At 39.0% G+C, this 15,801-nt stretch overlaps 1 protein-coding gene across 2 annotated transcripts in view; it reads right to left on the bottom strand.

The window, feature by feature from the left end:
- Positions 1 to 238: 238 nt before the first annotated feature.
- The window catches only part of MAOB (monoamine oxidase B), a 152,884-nt gene continuing 137,321 nt past the window's right edge, over positions 239 to 15,801 (bottom strand). For both annotated transcript variants that reach the window (XM_090263875.1, XM_090263874.1), the window contains 6 exons: positions 15,675 to 15,728; positions 13,174 to 13,231; positions 9,819 to 9,916; positions 2,779 to 2,890; positions 2,145 to 2,207; positions 239 to 1,109 (listed from right to left, as the gene is read on the bottom strand). In XM_090263875.1, the coding sequence (XP_090120001.1) occupies positions 957 to 1,109; positions 2,145 to 2,207; positions 2,779 to 2,890; positions 9,819 to 9,916; positions 13,174 to 13,231; positions 15,675 to 15,728 (538 nt within the window). In that variant the 3' untranslated portion in view covers positions 239 to 956. The remainder of the gene's footprint in view (positions 1,110 to 2,144; positions 2,208 to 2,778; positions 2,891 to 9,818; positions 9,917 to 13,173; positions 13,232 to 15,674; positions 15,729 to 15,801) is intronic.

The raw sequence follows: 15,801 nt of genomic DNA, 5'->3' as shown, positions 1-15,801 counted from the left end.
TTAAAGCAAGGAGTTCTATATTTTAACATCCTTGTCATATCATTATAAATCATGTAACAAATGTTCATGCACACACCACACATGATGGATTATGCAATCAAAATGCATGCATTATCTGAGCCTCAAGTAAATTTTGAGTAAATACTTTAAAGCCACAATTATATGCTTAGTATTGTATTGTGATTTAACCTGTCAAAACCTTGAAAGTCATTACCCAAAAAGAAAAAAACAACGGACATCTGGTGAATCAACTTTATTGTGTAACAATAGGAGGAGGAGTACAGTATTAGTGCATAACAACTTCATACAGAGTAAACCCATACAAAGGGGCACCACCAGTAACCATGGCAGGGAGTAGAAGAGGGTTATTGGGGCTTACATCCCAGGAGTTGGGAAAGCAATGGGCCTGTGTTATAGTTTCCAAAGTATCAAGGTTTTATTGTGGATCATGGGCAATTATGTGCCACCTCTCCCAACTTTAGTTAGCTCAACTCTAAAATAGAAGGTGAGGACTAGATGGTCTCTAAGGTCTTCCAGCTATAACAATGCAAATTTTTAAGCACAAATGCAGAAAACTTGAAAAAAGAGGATGTTACAGGTGAGGGAAGGAGAAGCACAAAGCCCTGGAGGTGAGGAAAAACTAGTTTTTTGTGCATGGGCAAGGTACATTGTGGGACAGTAAGGACCTTAAACAAGACTGCTTAACTACTGTGAAGATTCTGGGGGCAGTAAATTTGGAAATGGGCAAGACAGAGTGCTAAGCCAAGAAGGGAACAATAAGCAGGGACCAAAATGAAGAAAGAGATAGTTTCTTACGGTAAGTTGTCTGACTTATCTTCATGCTCCCTACCTCATGCTAGAGTCTGTATGTCTTCATGGAACTTTATCACAACCCCTTCCCTAAACTCACACATCAAGTAAAGTAAGAAGAAGGTGTGGTTACAGATGTGTCCTCTTTAGAGCCGCATAAGAAACCCTCTTTTGTGGGCCAGGAAGCCAAGAGCAGTTGCTGAAAAGATGGTAGTCAATCCAATCAGCCTCAGCAGGCCTGGCACCGAGGGCAAATATCTCTCCAAGAAGGTTGCGGTAATGGGCTGCGCAGGAACATCCTGGGTTCAGAGAACATTTGGTGTCAGTAAAGACTTGTGCACTTCTCTCCTGAAAGTCTGTATTTCCTCCAGTTCTCTAAACATGACCCACTCTTGTCAACCTCTAGACTGTCAAACATAATATTCCCTCTGGTCATAACACTCATTACCATTTCCCACTGGGCCCTTTTCTTAACTAATTCTGACTCATACTTCAAGTCTCAGTTTATACCTCACTTCCTCAGGGAGCCTTTCCTGTATCCCCAGGCTAAAATAGTCTCTCTTTTAACATTCTCAACATGACTTCTTTATCACAGTTATGCTTTTTGGTTATCATCTGTTACTTCAACCACATATTGAGCTCTGTGAAAGCACTACTATAGCCTTATCACAATAGGTGGTGCAGAGTGGGTACACAATAAGTATTTGTTGAGTTGAATAAATCTACGATCCACTCAGCCTTCAATGCCATCTACGACAGGCACTAAGAATAACTTGCATTAGCAGGACTATTCTTTTTTGACTTCACACTTAATAGAAGCATTACTTTGATCTTTTTGACCCTTGTTCTCTACAATGCATTTCACTCTATCCTGCATGTGTTTTTCTTCCCAGCCAGGAAGACTTACTGGGGTTTTATAAAAATAACAGTGCATATATTGAAAATGAATTTTTAATCTAAATCTGCTCCATTTCATTCCGATCCTTTGCTCTTGGACAAGGGATGCTGCTATACCTTTCTTTTATTTCCTGCTCCCTGTTGAGAACTGCCAGGTTTAGAAATTTTTCATTAGGCATGTGCTTAGATCTTAATATATCTAGAACTCTCACACCAAAAAGATATTTTTCCTAATAATCTGTAATGAATGTGGCAGCTACAAATTTATCAAACTTCTAAATCTCTTACCTCTGCCCTAGTTCATGCTAGTAAATATTCATAGGTTGAATCACTTAGAGAAAGGTATGTGAATATACTTGTGTACAAGTCTGTTCTTTTTGCAAATAACAGTTTTTAGAGGAAAGAGATTTCAATTCATGAAATAAAATATAACCTACCACAGACTCTGGTTCAGACTGCCAGATTTCATCTTCTGGAATCTTCCTCATGGCATACAGGATCTGAAAAGAAGGAGTATCCTGGTGAATAACAAAAGTTGCATCATCTTTCTCCTAATCTGCTCTTTAAATAAAGGACTGAATCTTGAGATATCCATTAAAAAAATTAGGGTAACAGCCAATGTAGTCTACTGAACTTTTAAAAGGCTCCAAAAAGCCTTTGCTTGATGCCATAAAAGGCTCTAATAATTAGGTTCATCATAAATTGTACTTATGAAACATGACAATAGGAATGAGATCAGAGGAATTGTCAGAAAACATATAAAAGAATTCTGAGTCCTAATGGAAACATGTTTGGTTCTATAATATTAGATCTAGGTTATTTCTTAAGGAGAGCCATAATGATCTTTTGCCCTAAGGGCTCTTTTTATGTTGGGTGACATAATAGATATTTTTGTTGTTACTTTTGGGTTAAGGTGTTCACTTCAACTGAGACTACTATTAAAATCGTGTTTCATGTGTCTTCAGATTGAGGACACCGGCAAGTTGGCCTCCAAGATCTCAGACATCTTTGACCTGCTTGTCAAGCCAATGAGTGCTTTTTTCCCCCATAGTCCATGACTTCAGGCCCTACCTCTCGGGCTGCTCTCTCCCCAGCCTCCACAGCCCCCTCCATGTAGCCACTCCAGTGTGTGGCAGTCTCTGTGCCTGCAAAATATATCCTGTCCACTGGCTGGCGTAGAACCCTTGAAACAAACACAAAGAGGTAAAAGTGGTTAGTATCAGAGAATGAGAGACCCTTAAAGACCAAGACTGGTTGGTTTCCTTGGATTCTAAACATCAGGAGTACATTGTGAATTTTAGAAAGATGTTCACAAGTTCCTCCAGTTCTTGTATGATCCTTGTCACAGACAAAATGGAATAAAAGCCAAAATCCACTCTTGCACCAAAAGCTTACAAGTAAAGGCATTGACACCAATGGGGCATCTATTTGCTTCATGTACATGAAGTCACATGTAGCTCCTTCGATGGCTCACTAACTCTTCACAAGCTGACACATGGCCCAGTTCCCTACGTAGCTATTCTACCAATGAACTTAGTAAATCACTTTCCCTCACTGAACTCTGGCTTCCCCACCTCTTCAAGGGCACAGTCCAATGATTTCTAATACCTTTTCCTTCAATAATATGTAGCAAATGCGTAAGTCTGCCTATATAGGCTCCAAAACATTGGTAGAGCACTTATCTCTACCAGTGTTGAGTTTTATGCTTTAAATTACAATTGTTAACATTTGTTGGGTGCTAAGCATTCGCTCATCTAAATGCATTAATCCTCACAACCCTATGAGGTTGGTACTACTATTATCCCCATTTTGAAGATGAGAATATAGACATACAGAGACTGTGGTGGACACTGTGATGTGCTGTCTATACTCCCCTTTAAGAATGAAGGGCTTATTTTTAGTGGCTGGAAGTATTGCCAGAAAGTGATCTTCTGATAACAGTTCTCTTTGGAGATTGCCATTGCTGAAGAAAATTGCCTTGATCAAGGTCATGCCTCCTTCCAGGAGCAGTTGCATCCAATGACTGGTCATCATGGTGCTATAAAGACTTAACCCCCTTGACTCACTTGAAACAACTCTTAAGAGCTATCACTAGGTCTAGAGCACTGTGTAAGGACAGATGAGACCTTCACTGAAACTGTATCACAGCCCAATTTCTCCTTCTCTCCACTCCTGTTTGCTTCCTCTCTCACAGGTGTTAATACCAAAAGCTGTCCCTATAACATATCCTGCATGCTGATCTTTGCTGTAGAGTCTGCTTCCTGAGAAACCTAACCGGCAACAAACACAAAGTAATTTGCTGTAGGTCACAGCTAGTAAGTGGAAGAGGTGATATCTGACTCTAGAGCACACAATCTTAACCACTTGGTTATACTCCTTCCCTTTATTTAATGATTTCTTTAATGATCTTAATGAACTCTATGACATAGCTACTATTATCATTATTCCATTTTACACATCAGGTAACTAAGGATTGAATAAATATATAGTGACTTGCCAAGAGCCATGCAACTAGCAAATAGTAGAGCTAGAATTCAACTAGAAATACCAGATGTCAAGGTCTGTTTTTATACTCTATGTTTTGCTTAGTATGCCACCAACAATGAGCACCAATATGCAACACAAAGGGATAGAAGTGTTACAGAACTTGGCTTTTTAAGAGGGATAGCTTGTTGTTTTCTTGACAAAAATACTATAAGGAAAATACCATCAACATGTCACGATTCATCCTAACCCAGATTTCCATTACATAATGTAAGGGATGTGGATGTCCAGAGCTAACACTCATGCACTCATACATTGTGCACACTATAACACACTGTACACCACCAGGCCTTTTATCCAAAAACAAAGCAGGCTGGCTTGAATTGGTGGGTTTTCCTTTCCCAGCCCTTATTGTAGCCACAGAGAAAAAATGGAATAGAAAATAGATAAGGAGATATTATAGAATATTAGAATACTGATGACAATAACAATATTCTGAAGCAATTTATAGCCAGCATGGGCTGAAGAACCTAGGGGTTTTCAGGAAAGGTTCCCTGCAAGAGAAGGTAAATTTGCTTCCTCCATGTTCATTAAACAATGCTGCTTTCACCACATGTTCACTTTTTACAAACACAAAGAACTAAACCTGAACTGGAAATCTCTGAGAGGCCAGACCACATCATTAGGTTAAATATTAGAAGCGAGAACAATAGGTTAGAGAATTAATTATGCCAACAATTGTAATGCAAAAACATAAAATCCAAAAATTAATTTCAAACAGACAAATATTTTTTCCTGCAGTTGTGATGTGGAAATTTTCTCTTTAGGGTTAAGAAAAAAATCGAACTCCTAGAGAAGGAAAAGCCCTGCCTTTTCTTTGGCAGATGAGTGAACAGACAGTATACATTCACAAAAAGGATATTTCCACATAGAATATATTTCCCATGGTTTGATGGAGTAAAACATTTCCTTATTCATTTTTCTTCTTAATCACTACAATCAACTTTTCAGCCTATACAGAAGTAAAATTCTCGAAGAAATGCATGTTTATTATATACTAAATCTGTACTTGGTTTTTCATATGAAAGCAAAACAGTTCCATGTAATTGCAAGACTATGAAGACAAAACTTTTTGCAGTATTCTAAATGCCATGAACCTTAAGGGTCAAGGGAAGCCCCGTGGGCAGGCAATCCTTGCTCAGGCTTGGAGTTCCATCTCTAAGATATGCTGCCTGACACATGTTGTTGGGAGGGAATAAAGATGGAAAAGGTTATTACCATGTCACCACCAATGCCTTATAAGATGGGGTTTATCTTGCTTCTCTCATGTGGTCAAGGTCAGGCCAGTGCAGGTGAGTGTTCTTTTTCTACCCAGACTTCATTGCCAAAAGGCATTTTCTTGACACATCCTACGGGATTGAGCATGAAACTTGCCACCCCGTGGTCAGAAATCTAATCACATCATAAACCAAAAACAAACATAATGCTCTGCTTGGCTTCTTGCTGCTGAAAAGTTTTGCATCCCCAAATGTGTTATATGAGGCAAAAGACCCTATATACCTTTCTGATTTTCCATTCCATCCTCAATATCACCCATAACCCAGCTATGCAGAACTTTTCCCGAGACATTCCATGAACTTGTAGAATTTTAAGCATTTGCTCATACAGTTTCATCCACTTAGAGTGTATTCCCCAATAGCCTTTCTCTGCCTTCTAAAATCCTCAGATGTTGTGGATATTATAGGCCTTTTCAGATTTCTCTAGGTAAGGTTAGTCTGTCCCTCCATGGGTCCTCATGGGATTTGTATGCTCTTCTATTGGAGTACATAGCATAGTGATTATAGTCCTTACTGTAGCATTAGGGCAATGTTTGTTTGATGGTCTCTTTTCTCCCTATTCCCATCCCAGCCCATCAGTCCTTCACAGCAGAGAGGGCTTTCCTTAGTATCAAAGTTTTCAGCACAAGGCTTGGCAAATGGTTGGCACAGCCAATAAATGCTGAATGAAACCATTACTATTGACATGGTCTACATTAACCATATCCAAGAGTTAGCTTAATGATCCAGTAGCTAATCAGGTGGTGCCCTTTGGCCCAAGAGTGTTCTCTAGATGATATTTTGCCATCTTCAGGAAGATATAGAAAGTATTAACCAAAGTCATTTTAGTATTTTTTACTAGTTTTCATAGACAGATTGATTAGTCATTAACATTTACTCACACCCTCTTTTAATTATACACTCTAAATAGAATTTTAATCTCTATATTTCTTATTTTGTTTAGATTGAGCTTTTGGCATTAAATTATTGCTTGGTTTAATATTACTCTCATAGTCAAAATAATTACTGCTATATCATTAATTCACATCTTGTTGCTGTCATCAAATACAATTAACTGAACACCACTGAGTCTTACTTGGATGCACAACAATATGAATACTAAAAATTATTGAATTATGCATTTTGAATGGGTAAATTGTGTGGTATGTGAATTATATCTGAATAAAGATGCGAAAAATAACAGACTGATTATTAACATACTGATTATTGTCCATTATATGCCATTGATGTTTTCTCATACACCAGCTAAGGAAAGTGAGGTTCAAAGAGGTGAAGTGACCCATCTAGGATGACAAAATTGGTTATTGGTAGAATCAGGAGTGGAAACCAAGCACATTCACTTTCAGTCTAGAACTCATTCTGCTTTTATAATGCTGTACCCATGTTGGCACTTACACAGTTCTATTTGAAAAAAATTTACTGAGCTTTAAGTTCTGTATAAAGACACTTCTTACAATGTGAGTGAACTCTCTGACTATCTAAATTCCTATGCTTATGCTGCATTGATTGGTTATATTTATTGGGCTCGTTCTTCAAAAGAATTAAGAGTGAAAGGCAGCACTTCTGGTCAAGATGGCAGCACAGGTAAACACAGCTCACCTCCTCACATAGCCACATCAAAATTACAACTAAAATATAGAACAACCATCACAAATTGAGTTAAAGGAAGTCTGACAACTATGGAATTAAAGAAACCACATTCATCCAGACAGATAAGAGGGATGGAGACATGGAATGGGTTGGTCCCACATCCACATGTGGTAGATAAAAATTTGGGAGGGATATCTCAGGAACAAGAAGTCCCAGCCTCATACAAGACCCTCCAGCCCGGGTTCCAGTGCCAGGAGGATAAGTCCCCATAACGTTTGGCTGCAAACACCAGCAGGGATTGAGTCAGTGGAAGAAACTTCTGGAGTCACAAGCAGTTGCTCTTGAAGAACCCACACACAGACTCACCTACTCAAGACTCACTCCCTCGGAGCTTCAGCAATGGGGTAGCAAATTGAAAGGCACTAGTGGCATACTGGGATAAACTGAGGTGTCTGGCATCAAGGTGCACAGAGGCCATTGTCCCTTTTCTGAGCCTTCCCCTGACAAAGCCACAGACCCAGCAAGCTGGCGCCATATCTAAGACTCTATCAATACTGTTTGCCCCACACTGGAGATCCTCTGAGAATGTATCACACCCAAATTACAGGTCCACACAAACTGTTAATTGTGACTTTTGCATATGAATGGCTGGTTTTGGCTCATGCTTCATAACTCCCTAAATACTATCAAACAAGGAACAGCTAGCCTCAGTGAGCCCCCAGCTCCTGTACTTCTTGCTAAGTGATCCAGGACTGGCACTAGCAGCAGCCAACTTAGATCACAGGTTGGCTTTGCCTGGGAATATCCAAGCCCAGCAAAAGTAGCAGCCATCTCAGATTGCTTTATAGCTCATGCAAGGTGGCCGCAGGCAGAACACAGGTGCGAGATGACCTTGGACTGCAACACTCAGGAAACCCCATAGCCTGCATACCCAGTGAACTGCTACAGACCACATCAGTGCACCACTACTCTGCCCCTGCAAAGCTAATCCTCCAGGGAAGGTGGGGTTGGTCATCATTGGTCACAGTCAGTCCTTGCAGCTGAATGACCTAGGTAATTCCCTCCCAATGGTCTGCCAACAGCAACCAAGACTCAACTACAAGAGGAGGGTGTACTCAACCCACATGAAAGGCACACTTCGAGTACCCAGCTGGGGTGATAGGAGAGGCTGTGCCACTGGACCCTACAGGTCATCTACTACGTTAGCCCATGCTACCAAGACACAGAGTCAAAGCAACCCTACCTAATACATAGAAACAAACACAGAGAGGTTGGCAAAATAAGGAAACAAAGAAACATGGCCCAAATAAAATAACAGATAAAAACTCCAGAAAAAGAACTAAATAAAATGGAGATAAACAATATATCATATGTGGAATTCAAAACTCTGGTTATAAGAATTCTCAAGGAACTTAGTGAGGACCTCAACAGCATAAAAAAGATCCAGCCAGAAACAAAGGCTACACTAGTTGAAATAAAGAACAACTTACAGGGAAACAACAGTAGTGTGGATGAAGCCAAGAACCAAATCAATGATTTGGAACATAAAGGATGCAAAAAACAACCAACCAGAACAAAAAGAGGAAAAAAGAATCCAAAAATAAAATTAGGGTAGTGTAAGCAGCCTCTGGGACAACTTCATGTATTCCAACATTCACATCACAGGGGTACCAGAAAGAGAAGAGAAAGAGCAAGAAATTGGAAATGTATTTGAAAAAAATAATGAAAGAAAACTTTCCTAATTTGGTGAATGAAATAAATATGCAAGCCCAGGAAACACACAGAGTCCCTAACAAGGTAGATGCAAATAGTCCCACTCCAAGACACATCATTATTAAAGTGCCAAAAGTTAAAGATAAAGAGAGAATATTAAAAGCAGCAAGAGAAAAGAAGTTATTTCCCTACAGGGAAATTTTCATAAGACTGTCAGCTGATTTCTCAAAAGACACTTTGTAGGCTAGAAGGTATTGGCAAGAAATATTCAAAGTCATGAAAAGCAGGGACTTAGATCCAAGATTGCTCTACCCAGCAAAGATATCATTTAGAATTGAAGGGCAGATAAAGAGCTTCCCAGGCAATAAAAAAGTAAAGGAGCTCATCATCACCAAACCATTACTATATAAAATGTTGAAGAGATTTATTTAAGAAAAAGAAGATCAAAACTATGAACAACAAAATGGTAAAAATACATATCTATCAACAATTGAATCTAAAAAACAAACTAAGCAAACAAGAACAGAGACAGAATCATGGATACAAAGAGTGTTTGGATGGTTGCCAAATGGGAGGGGTGAGTGGAGGAATGGATAAAGAGGTGATGGGATTAAGAAGTACAAACAGGTAGTTACAGAATAGCCATGGTGATGTAAAGTACAGTATAGGAAATGAGGTAGCCAAAGAACCTATATGCATGAACCAAGGACATGGACAATGGTGTAGGGATGGCCTGAGGGAGTAAGGGGTGCTGGGTGGAGGGGGCAAAAGGAGAAAAATTGGAAAAACTATAATAGTATAATCAATAAAGTTTAATTTAAAAAATTTAAAGTGAAAGGCACCCTCATGATGCAGAATTATGATTTCTATCATGAGATTCATGAGATACAAACAAAACTGGGGATTTTAAAAAACATTTCCAAGAAACAGAAGAGCTACATGAACCTATTAAGAGTTTGGATTCAACTTAGCACACTTTTACTCTACCTTCCATACTGAGTCAGGATCCCCGGGGGGAAGTAGGTCGTGTAGCAGCCTCCTGAGTACTGATCTTCACACCAGTTCTTCTCTTCATAGTGCACTGGCTGCAAGGTAGAGTGATAAAAGCTCAAAGAAAACTCAGAGGAATCTATCTACTCCAGAATAAATAAAACACATTCTAGTAGGCTTCATAATGAAGAATCATTATATGTCTGAAATAGACCCTTACTATCCTGATGTTTTTAGAGATTTGTCTTTAGGCAGGTAAATATCCTTGGTAATAAACTTCTAAGAAATTCTGACTTCAGAAAGTTTTATCTACTGTTTCATCCATAACTGAAGTATTGTTCATAAGACACAATTGTCTAGTTCCATTTTTAATTTGGTCTTAACTATTAGTAAGTTTTAGTACCTAATGGTTTCAAGATAAGTTTTGAAAAGGATTTATTCTTCTGTAGTGTTTGGAGTAAGAAAAAAAAAACAGTCTATCAAGGGAAAAGGATAATTTGATTCATGTTTTTGTTGGAATTGAACTTTTTTGAAGGAAGCTAGACAGACACATTAATGTTTTCATGGAATGAAGGCAATTCTGTTGGTGGTACTTATAAAGAACTATTGGTCTAAAAATATGGTTTTGCCATGAACAGGCAAAACATTAGATGATATTTTGCAAAGCTGAAACTTTTCATTAAAATAATTAAACATATGCATTATCATTAAGCATGATTTTAAAAAGATAAAATCAACATGGCAAGTTTTAAGAAAAAATGTTACTTTAAAAATATATTTTGATAAAATGTTTTGTTTAAAAAATTTGCAGCCTGGTCAATAATGTTGTAATAAATATATACGGTGCCAGTTGGGTGCTAGAGGTGTCAGGGAGAACACTTTGCAAAGTATATCATTGTCTGACCACCATGCTGTGCACTTGAGATGAATACAAAGTGATGTTGAATATAAACTGTAATTGAAAAAAAATTAAATTAAAAATATAAAATGGCAAACTCCAGAAATGAAAAAACAATATTAGTCACATAGAACTTTGGGTAGTCATTTGTAATGCCTCCTATTTACGAAGCACTAGAACCTGCCTAAGGGATATAAGTTGCTCTAGGCTTCTAGTGGTGTTCCCATGTCTGATGGCCAGTCTTCTTCCCTCTCTGCATCAGATGGTGATAAACACCTCATGAGCGCCCTTCTCTGTTTGTTTCCTGTCAATCAGAATAAAGTGTAGACTTCATCTTTCACCTTTCCTTGCTGCCAGGACTTGCTTCCTTCTGTGCAATAGATAACAAAGCAAGAGTAAAACAGGTGCTCCTCTTTATACCCAGGGCAAACAAGGTCAGGACCAACTCATTTTTATCATCAGCAACTAATCATTCATATTCTTCATAGAAAAATAGGCTCTTCTAAAATCAACTTTTTTTGAAATCTGAGAACAATCGCTTTCCTCTCCAACTAAGGTTTAACAAACAACTACCTCACAGGTTGTTGGAATAATTTTAATTACAAACTGTATCAGCCTAAGAGGGTCTCAGAATATAACTTTAAAAAAGCTGGGGGTAAAAAGTTGGGATATCTACCAGGGTGAAATCTCTGAACAGCATTTATGAACAAAAACCCAGTGATTTTTAACAGATGTGAAATAATTATATATATATAATTATTTCAGCTGCGGCGCACCTGAAACCAAGCTGTATTGACTCTGTCTTTCCCTTGGACCCTTCAGCTGCGAAGAGAGGGGGGGTCTGCTGCATGGGCAACAGCAGACCCTCCATATCACCCTGCCCAGGCTCTGTAGCTTCAGCTTCACTGGAGAGGACACTCCAGCGTCATCGCAAGATGTCGATTCAACACGGGAGGAGACAGATACCGTGTCACTCCCGAGTCGGACTGCACAGCCATTCTCGGCGGTGCAGATAGACTCTTAAGAAGCTACACCATCGTCTCTCGAGACGGACGGCTGCCGACGATGATATATATATATGGTTTTGCTACTTCACTCATACTACCATTGAACCTAGAGTCTATGCTCATACTTAAACTTGCTAAATGGTATATGAAAGCAAAAAATGAAACAAAAAACATTCCTAATTATTATGTTTTTATCTAAACCAATCAATTAATTATTCTTGTTCATTTTCTGAGGAAAAGAAAAACTCCAAAACTCCTTAAGAACACATACTTCATCAATATCATGTACAGGAAAAAATGTTGCTTTACAAAAATGACAAACTCAAATGTCATAACAACTTACCTAGAAGGAAGGAAGTCACTGCAAAGCTGACCAAGTGTTAGAATAACAATATTAAGCCGTGTAGCTTCTCAACTAAGTCATGGTGTGCACTGAAGAAAGTTGTATTTAAGAGGCTTAACAAGTTAAACATTCTTAGCCTCCTCATTAGATTTTTCTCACACTTTAACTGCTCATTTGTACATGTTTCCATTGCCTTCAAATGCTTCATGGTTAACTGGATCTAATAATAGCTTTCAAAAGATCATTCAATCCATGTCAAAACATTAAAAACAAAGCAGTCTAGTAAATGTAATAAGAACACTGATCTACTGCTTTAAATATTGATGAAGAAGCCAGTTATGGCTACTGGTTATGTACATTGGACCTTCTGACCATCATCAGGTGCTGTTCCACAATGCCTCCCTATACCACCGCATTCCTCCTTTGTTTGCCCAGCTGCAGAGTACTACTATTTTAGCTTGAAGATTGGTTTCCTCAGACTGTTTTCAAAGGTGTCTAGAAAACCCAGCTGAAGGGGCTCACCTTGAGTCAATAAGCATGTCTTTCCCTGTACTTTTAATGCTCAAAGGTAAAACAAGGCAAAAAGGGATAAACAGAGAGCACAGGCCACCCTATTTTTACCCATGAAACAGTGAGGGGTGGGTGAGTGTTAGAAAATGTTTATATGCTAGTTTATGTATATAAATGAGACTCTAGTCTCTTTACAAGATCAGCAGAGAAATAAAAATCTCTTTTCATCCCTATTATGGCTGCTAGGATGTATGATCTCACTAGGGGTAGTAGAAGCTCCTCTCTTCTACCTCCTAACAGAGCTGGGAGCAGAGTGGCCCAAATCACTGCTCCAGGAAGAGCTCTGAATTCAGGGACAAGCATAGCACCACCTGAATCACAGCAGTGTTGTGGGGTTCCTGAGCTGCGAACAGCACAGTTGGGGCCCATATTCCTTGGGACAACTTAAAAGTTGATCAGCCCTCTGCAGACCCCTTTGAGAATGTATCAGGAAAAACATGAGCTTTAGGATCCTACTGATGAGCCCATCCCTACTAGTACCTTGAAGACTAGGCAAGATCTCTCCCCTAGGAAAGGGTTGGGAAGCAGGCTTACCTTCAAAGCTTCTTGGGAGCCCAAAACTTTTGCGTAGAGCTCACAAAGTTTATTCAACCTATAGTGGGGAGGGAGGTGCAAAAGTGAAAATGAAGAATGTGAAAGAAACATGAAAAAGGAATTATCCCCACATTCAAAAGACTGTGAGCCATTGCTTCCACTTGACATTTCATTTTTCAAAACAAGGCACTTTGTTCTATTCCAAATGTCTTAAATCTATGAGGTCACAAATAATATTAAAGAAAATAAAGTGAGACATTACATGAATCACTGGGGGCACACAGTAATTTGTTCATTCATTCAAAAAAAAACATTAAGTGTCAGCTAGTCTGCTAAACACTGGAGATTATGAGATGATCCAGACATGATCCTTACTCACCCCCTTCCCACTCCACTGCAAAGCAATGGACAGAGTGGGACAAGAGGTGAGCAGAAACAGCTTTAAATTCTGCTTCTCCCTCTTATGTACTATAAGCTCTTGAGCAGGTTACTTAAGCTCTCAGAGCTTTAGATTTATCAGCAAACTCATATTATTTTTTCATTAATGATGTAAAACAGTGTGGTCCCAGCAGTAGCACCATCCAGGAACTTCTTAGAAATGCACTCTTCCCCATGTAAATTTTCAGCTCCTGGGCTATATCTATGTTTGTATTCTAAGGTGGTATGTGTATTATGCATTATCCATACCTTCTTGCATGGTATTTTATGCACAATAAACTCAATAAATATTTTAAGTATATTTTATTGATTATGTTGTTACAGTAGTCCCAATTTTTTCTTCCCTTTACTCCCCTCTGCCCAGTAACCCCCTTCCCTCCAGCAACCCCACCCCCCTTAGTTCATGTCCATGGGTCATGCATATAAGTTCTTTGGTTTCACCCTTTCCTATATTATTCTTAACTTCCCCCATGTACCAAACAATTATGTTTCTTTTTAAAAATTTTTATTTATTTATTTGTTTGTTTATTTATTTTTAGAGAGAGGAGAAAGGAGAAAGAGAGGGAGAAACATCACTGTGTGGTTGCCTCTCACTCATGCCCACAACTGGGGACCTGACATGCAACCTAGTCATGTGCCCTGACTGGGAATCAAACCAGTGACACTTGGTTTGCAGGCCGACGCTAAAACAACTGAGCCACAGCAGCCAGGCATACAATTGTGCTTCTTAATCCCTACACCATTTCCCCATTTCTCCCCCTTCCCTCTTCTAGCTGATAACCCTCCAAATGATCCCCATACCTATGATTCTGTTCTATTCTGGTTTGCTTAGTTGGATTTTGTTTTTATTTTTTAGATTCAGTCATTGATAGTTATGAGTTTGTTGTCATTTTAATGTTTATAATTTTGACCCTTTTCTTAAGTAAGTCCCTTTGACATTTCATATAATAATGGCTTGGTGATGATGAACTCCTTTAGCTTTACCTTGTCTGGGAGGCACTTCATCTGCCCTTCCATTCAAATGATAGTTTTATTGGATAGAGTAATTCTGGTTGCAGGTTGCCTTTCATCGCATTGAATACTGCTTGCCAGTCCCTTCCTGCCTACAAAGTGTCCTCTGAGAAATCAGCTGATAGTCCTATAGGCAACCCCCCTGTAGGCAACTCTCTACCTCTCTCTTGCTGCCCCCAGGACTCTCTCCTTATCTTTCACCTTTGGCATCTCAGTCATGATGCATCCTGGTGTGGTCCCCTCTGAGTCCAGCTCACCCAGGACCCTCCATGCTTCCCGGACCTGTATGTCCATCTCCTTCACATAATTTAGTAAGTTCTCCTCTTTTTTTTCAATTCTTGTTTCCTCATTCTGTACTGGTTGACTGTTTTATTCTTCCTTATGTTCCAAATCATTGATTTGAACCCTGGTTTCCTTCCTTTTATCATTGATTTCATGTGGATTTTCCTTCATTTCATTTAGCATAACCTTCACTTCTTCCCTTATGCGTTTGCCATACTTAAGCATATCTGTCAAGCCTGTGAGCATCTTTATCACCAGTGTTTTAAACTCTGCATCTGTTAGGTTGGCTATCTCCTCATCTGTTAGGTTGGCTATCTCCTCATCACTTAGTTCCCCACTGGAACCTTTACCCATTCCCTTTTTTGGGCCATACTTCTCTGTTTCCTCATCTTGTCAGGTTCCTGTGTTTGTTTGCCTCTGTGTCTTATGTAGAGCTGTCACTCCTGTTACTAAATTCAATAAATATTAACTTGAATTCTTGGCTCTTAAGTTATAAACACTGTGCCTTTATACGAGACCCTTGTAAGTAACACAATAGACATGTAGCATTGGGAACACATATATTATTAAGCAATATTTAAGTTATAAAGTTAAGTAAAATTGAAAAGCAGTCAAGTAGGCAGAAAAGAATAAAATAAGCAGGAAAAGAAAGAGGGAGTGGAAAAAGAGGGTACAGGTTTGGAAGGAAGGTAGAGGTATAGGAAGCAAGGAAGAATGGAAGGGAGGGAAGGAAGGATGGAGGCAACAAAGAAAAGACACTTTTTCCTTACCTTTCTTCTTTGCTAAGAAGTGCCAGTTTTCTAGCTTTGTGGGCAAGGATAAATCTAAAACATGAGAACAAGAAAAAAAGGGGGTACTTAATTACTGCTTTCATCTTGGCCTCATTTCTATAGCTAC

This window comes from Furipterus horrens, unplaced genomic scaffold (genome assembly GCF_987537825.1).
Source record: "Furipterus horrens unplaced genomic scaffold, mFurHor1.1.pri manual_scaffold_17, whole genome shotgun sequence".
Taxonomy (NCBI): Eukaryota; Metazoa; Chordata; class Mammalia; order Chiroptera; family Furipteridae; genus Furipterus; species Furipterus horrens.
This window is presented reverse-complemented; position numbering and strand designations above follow the sequence as displayed.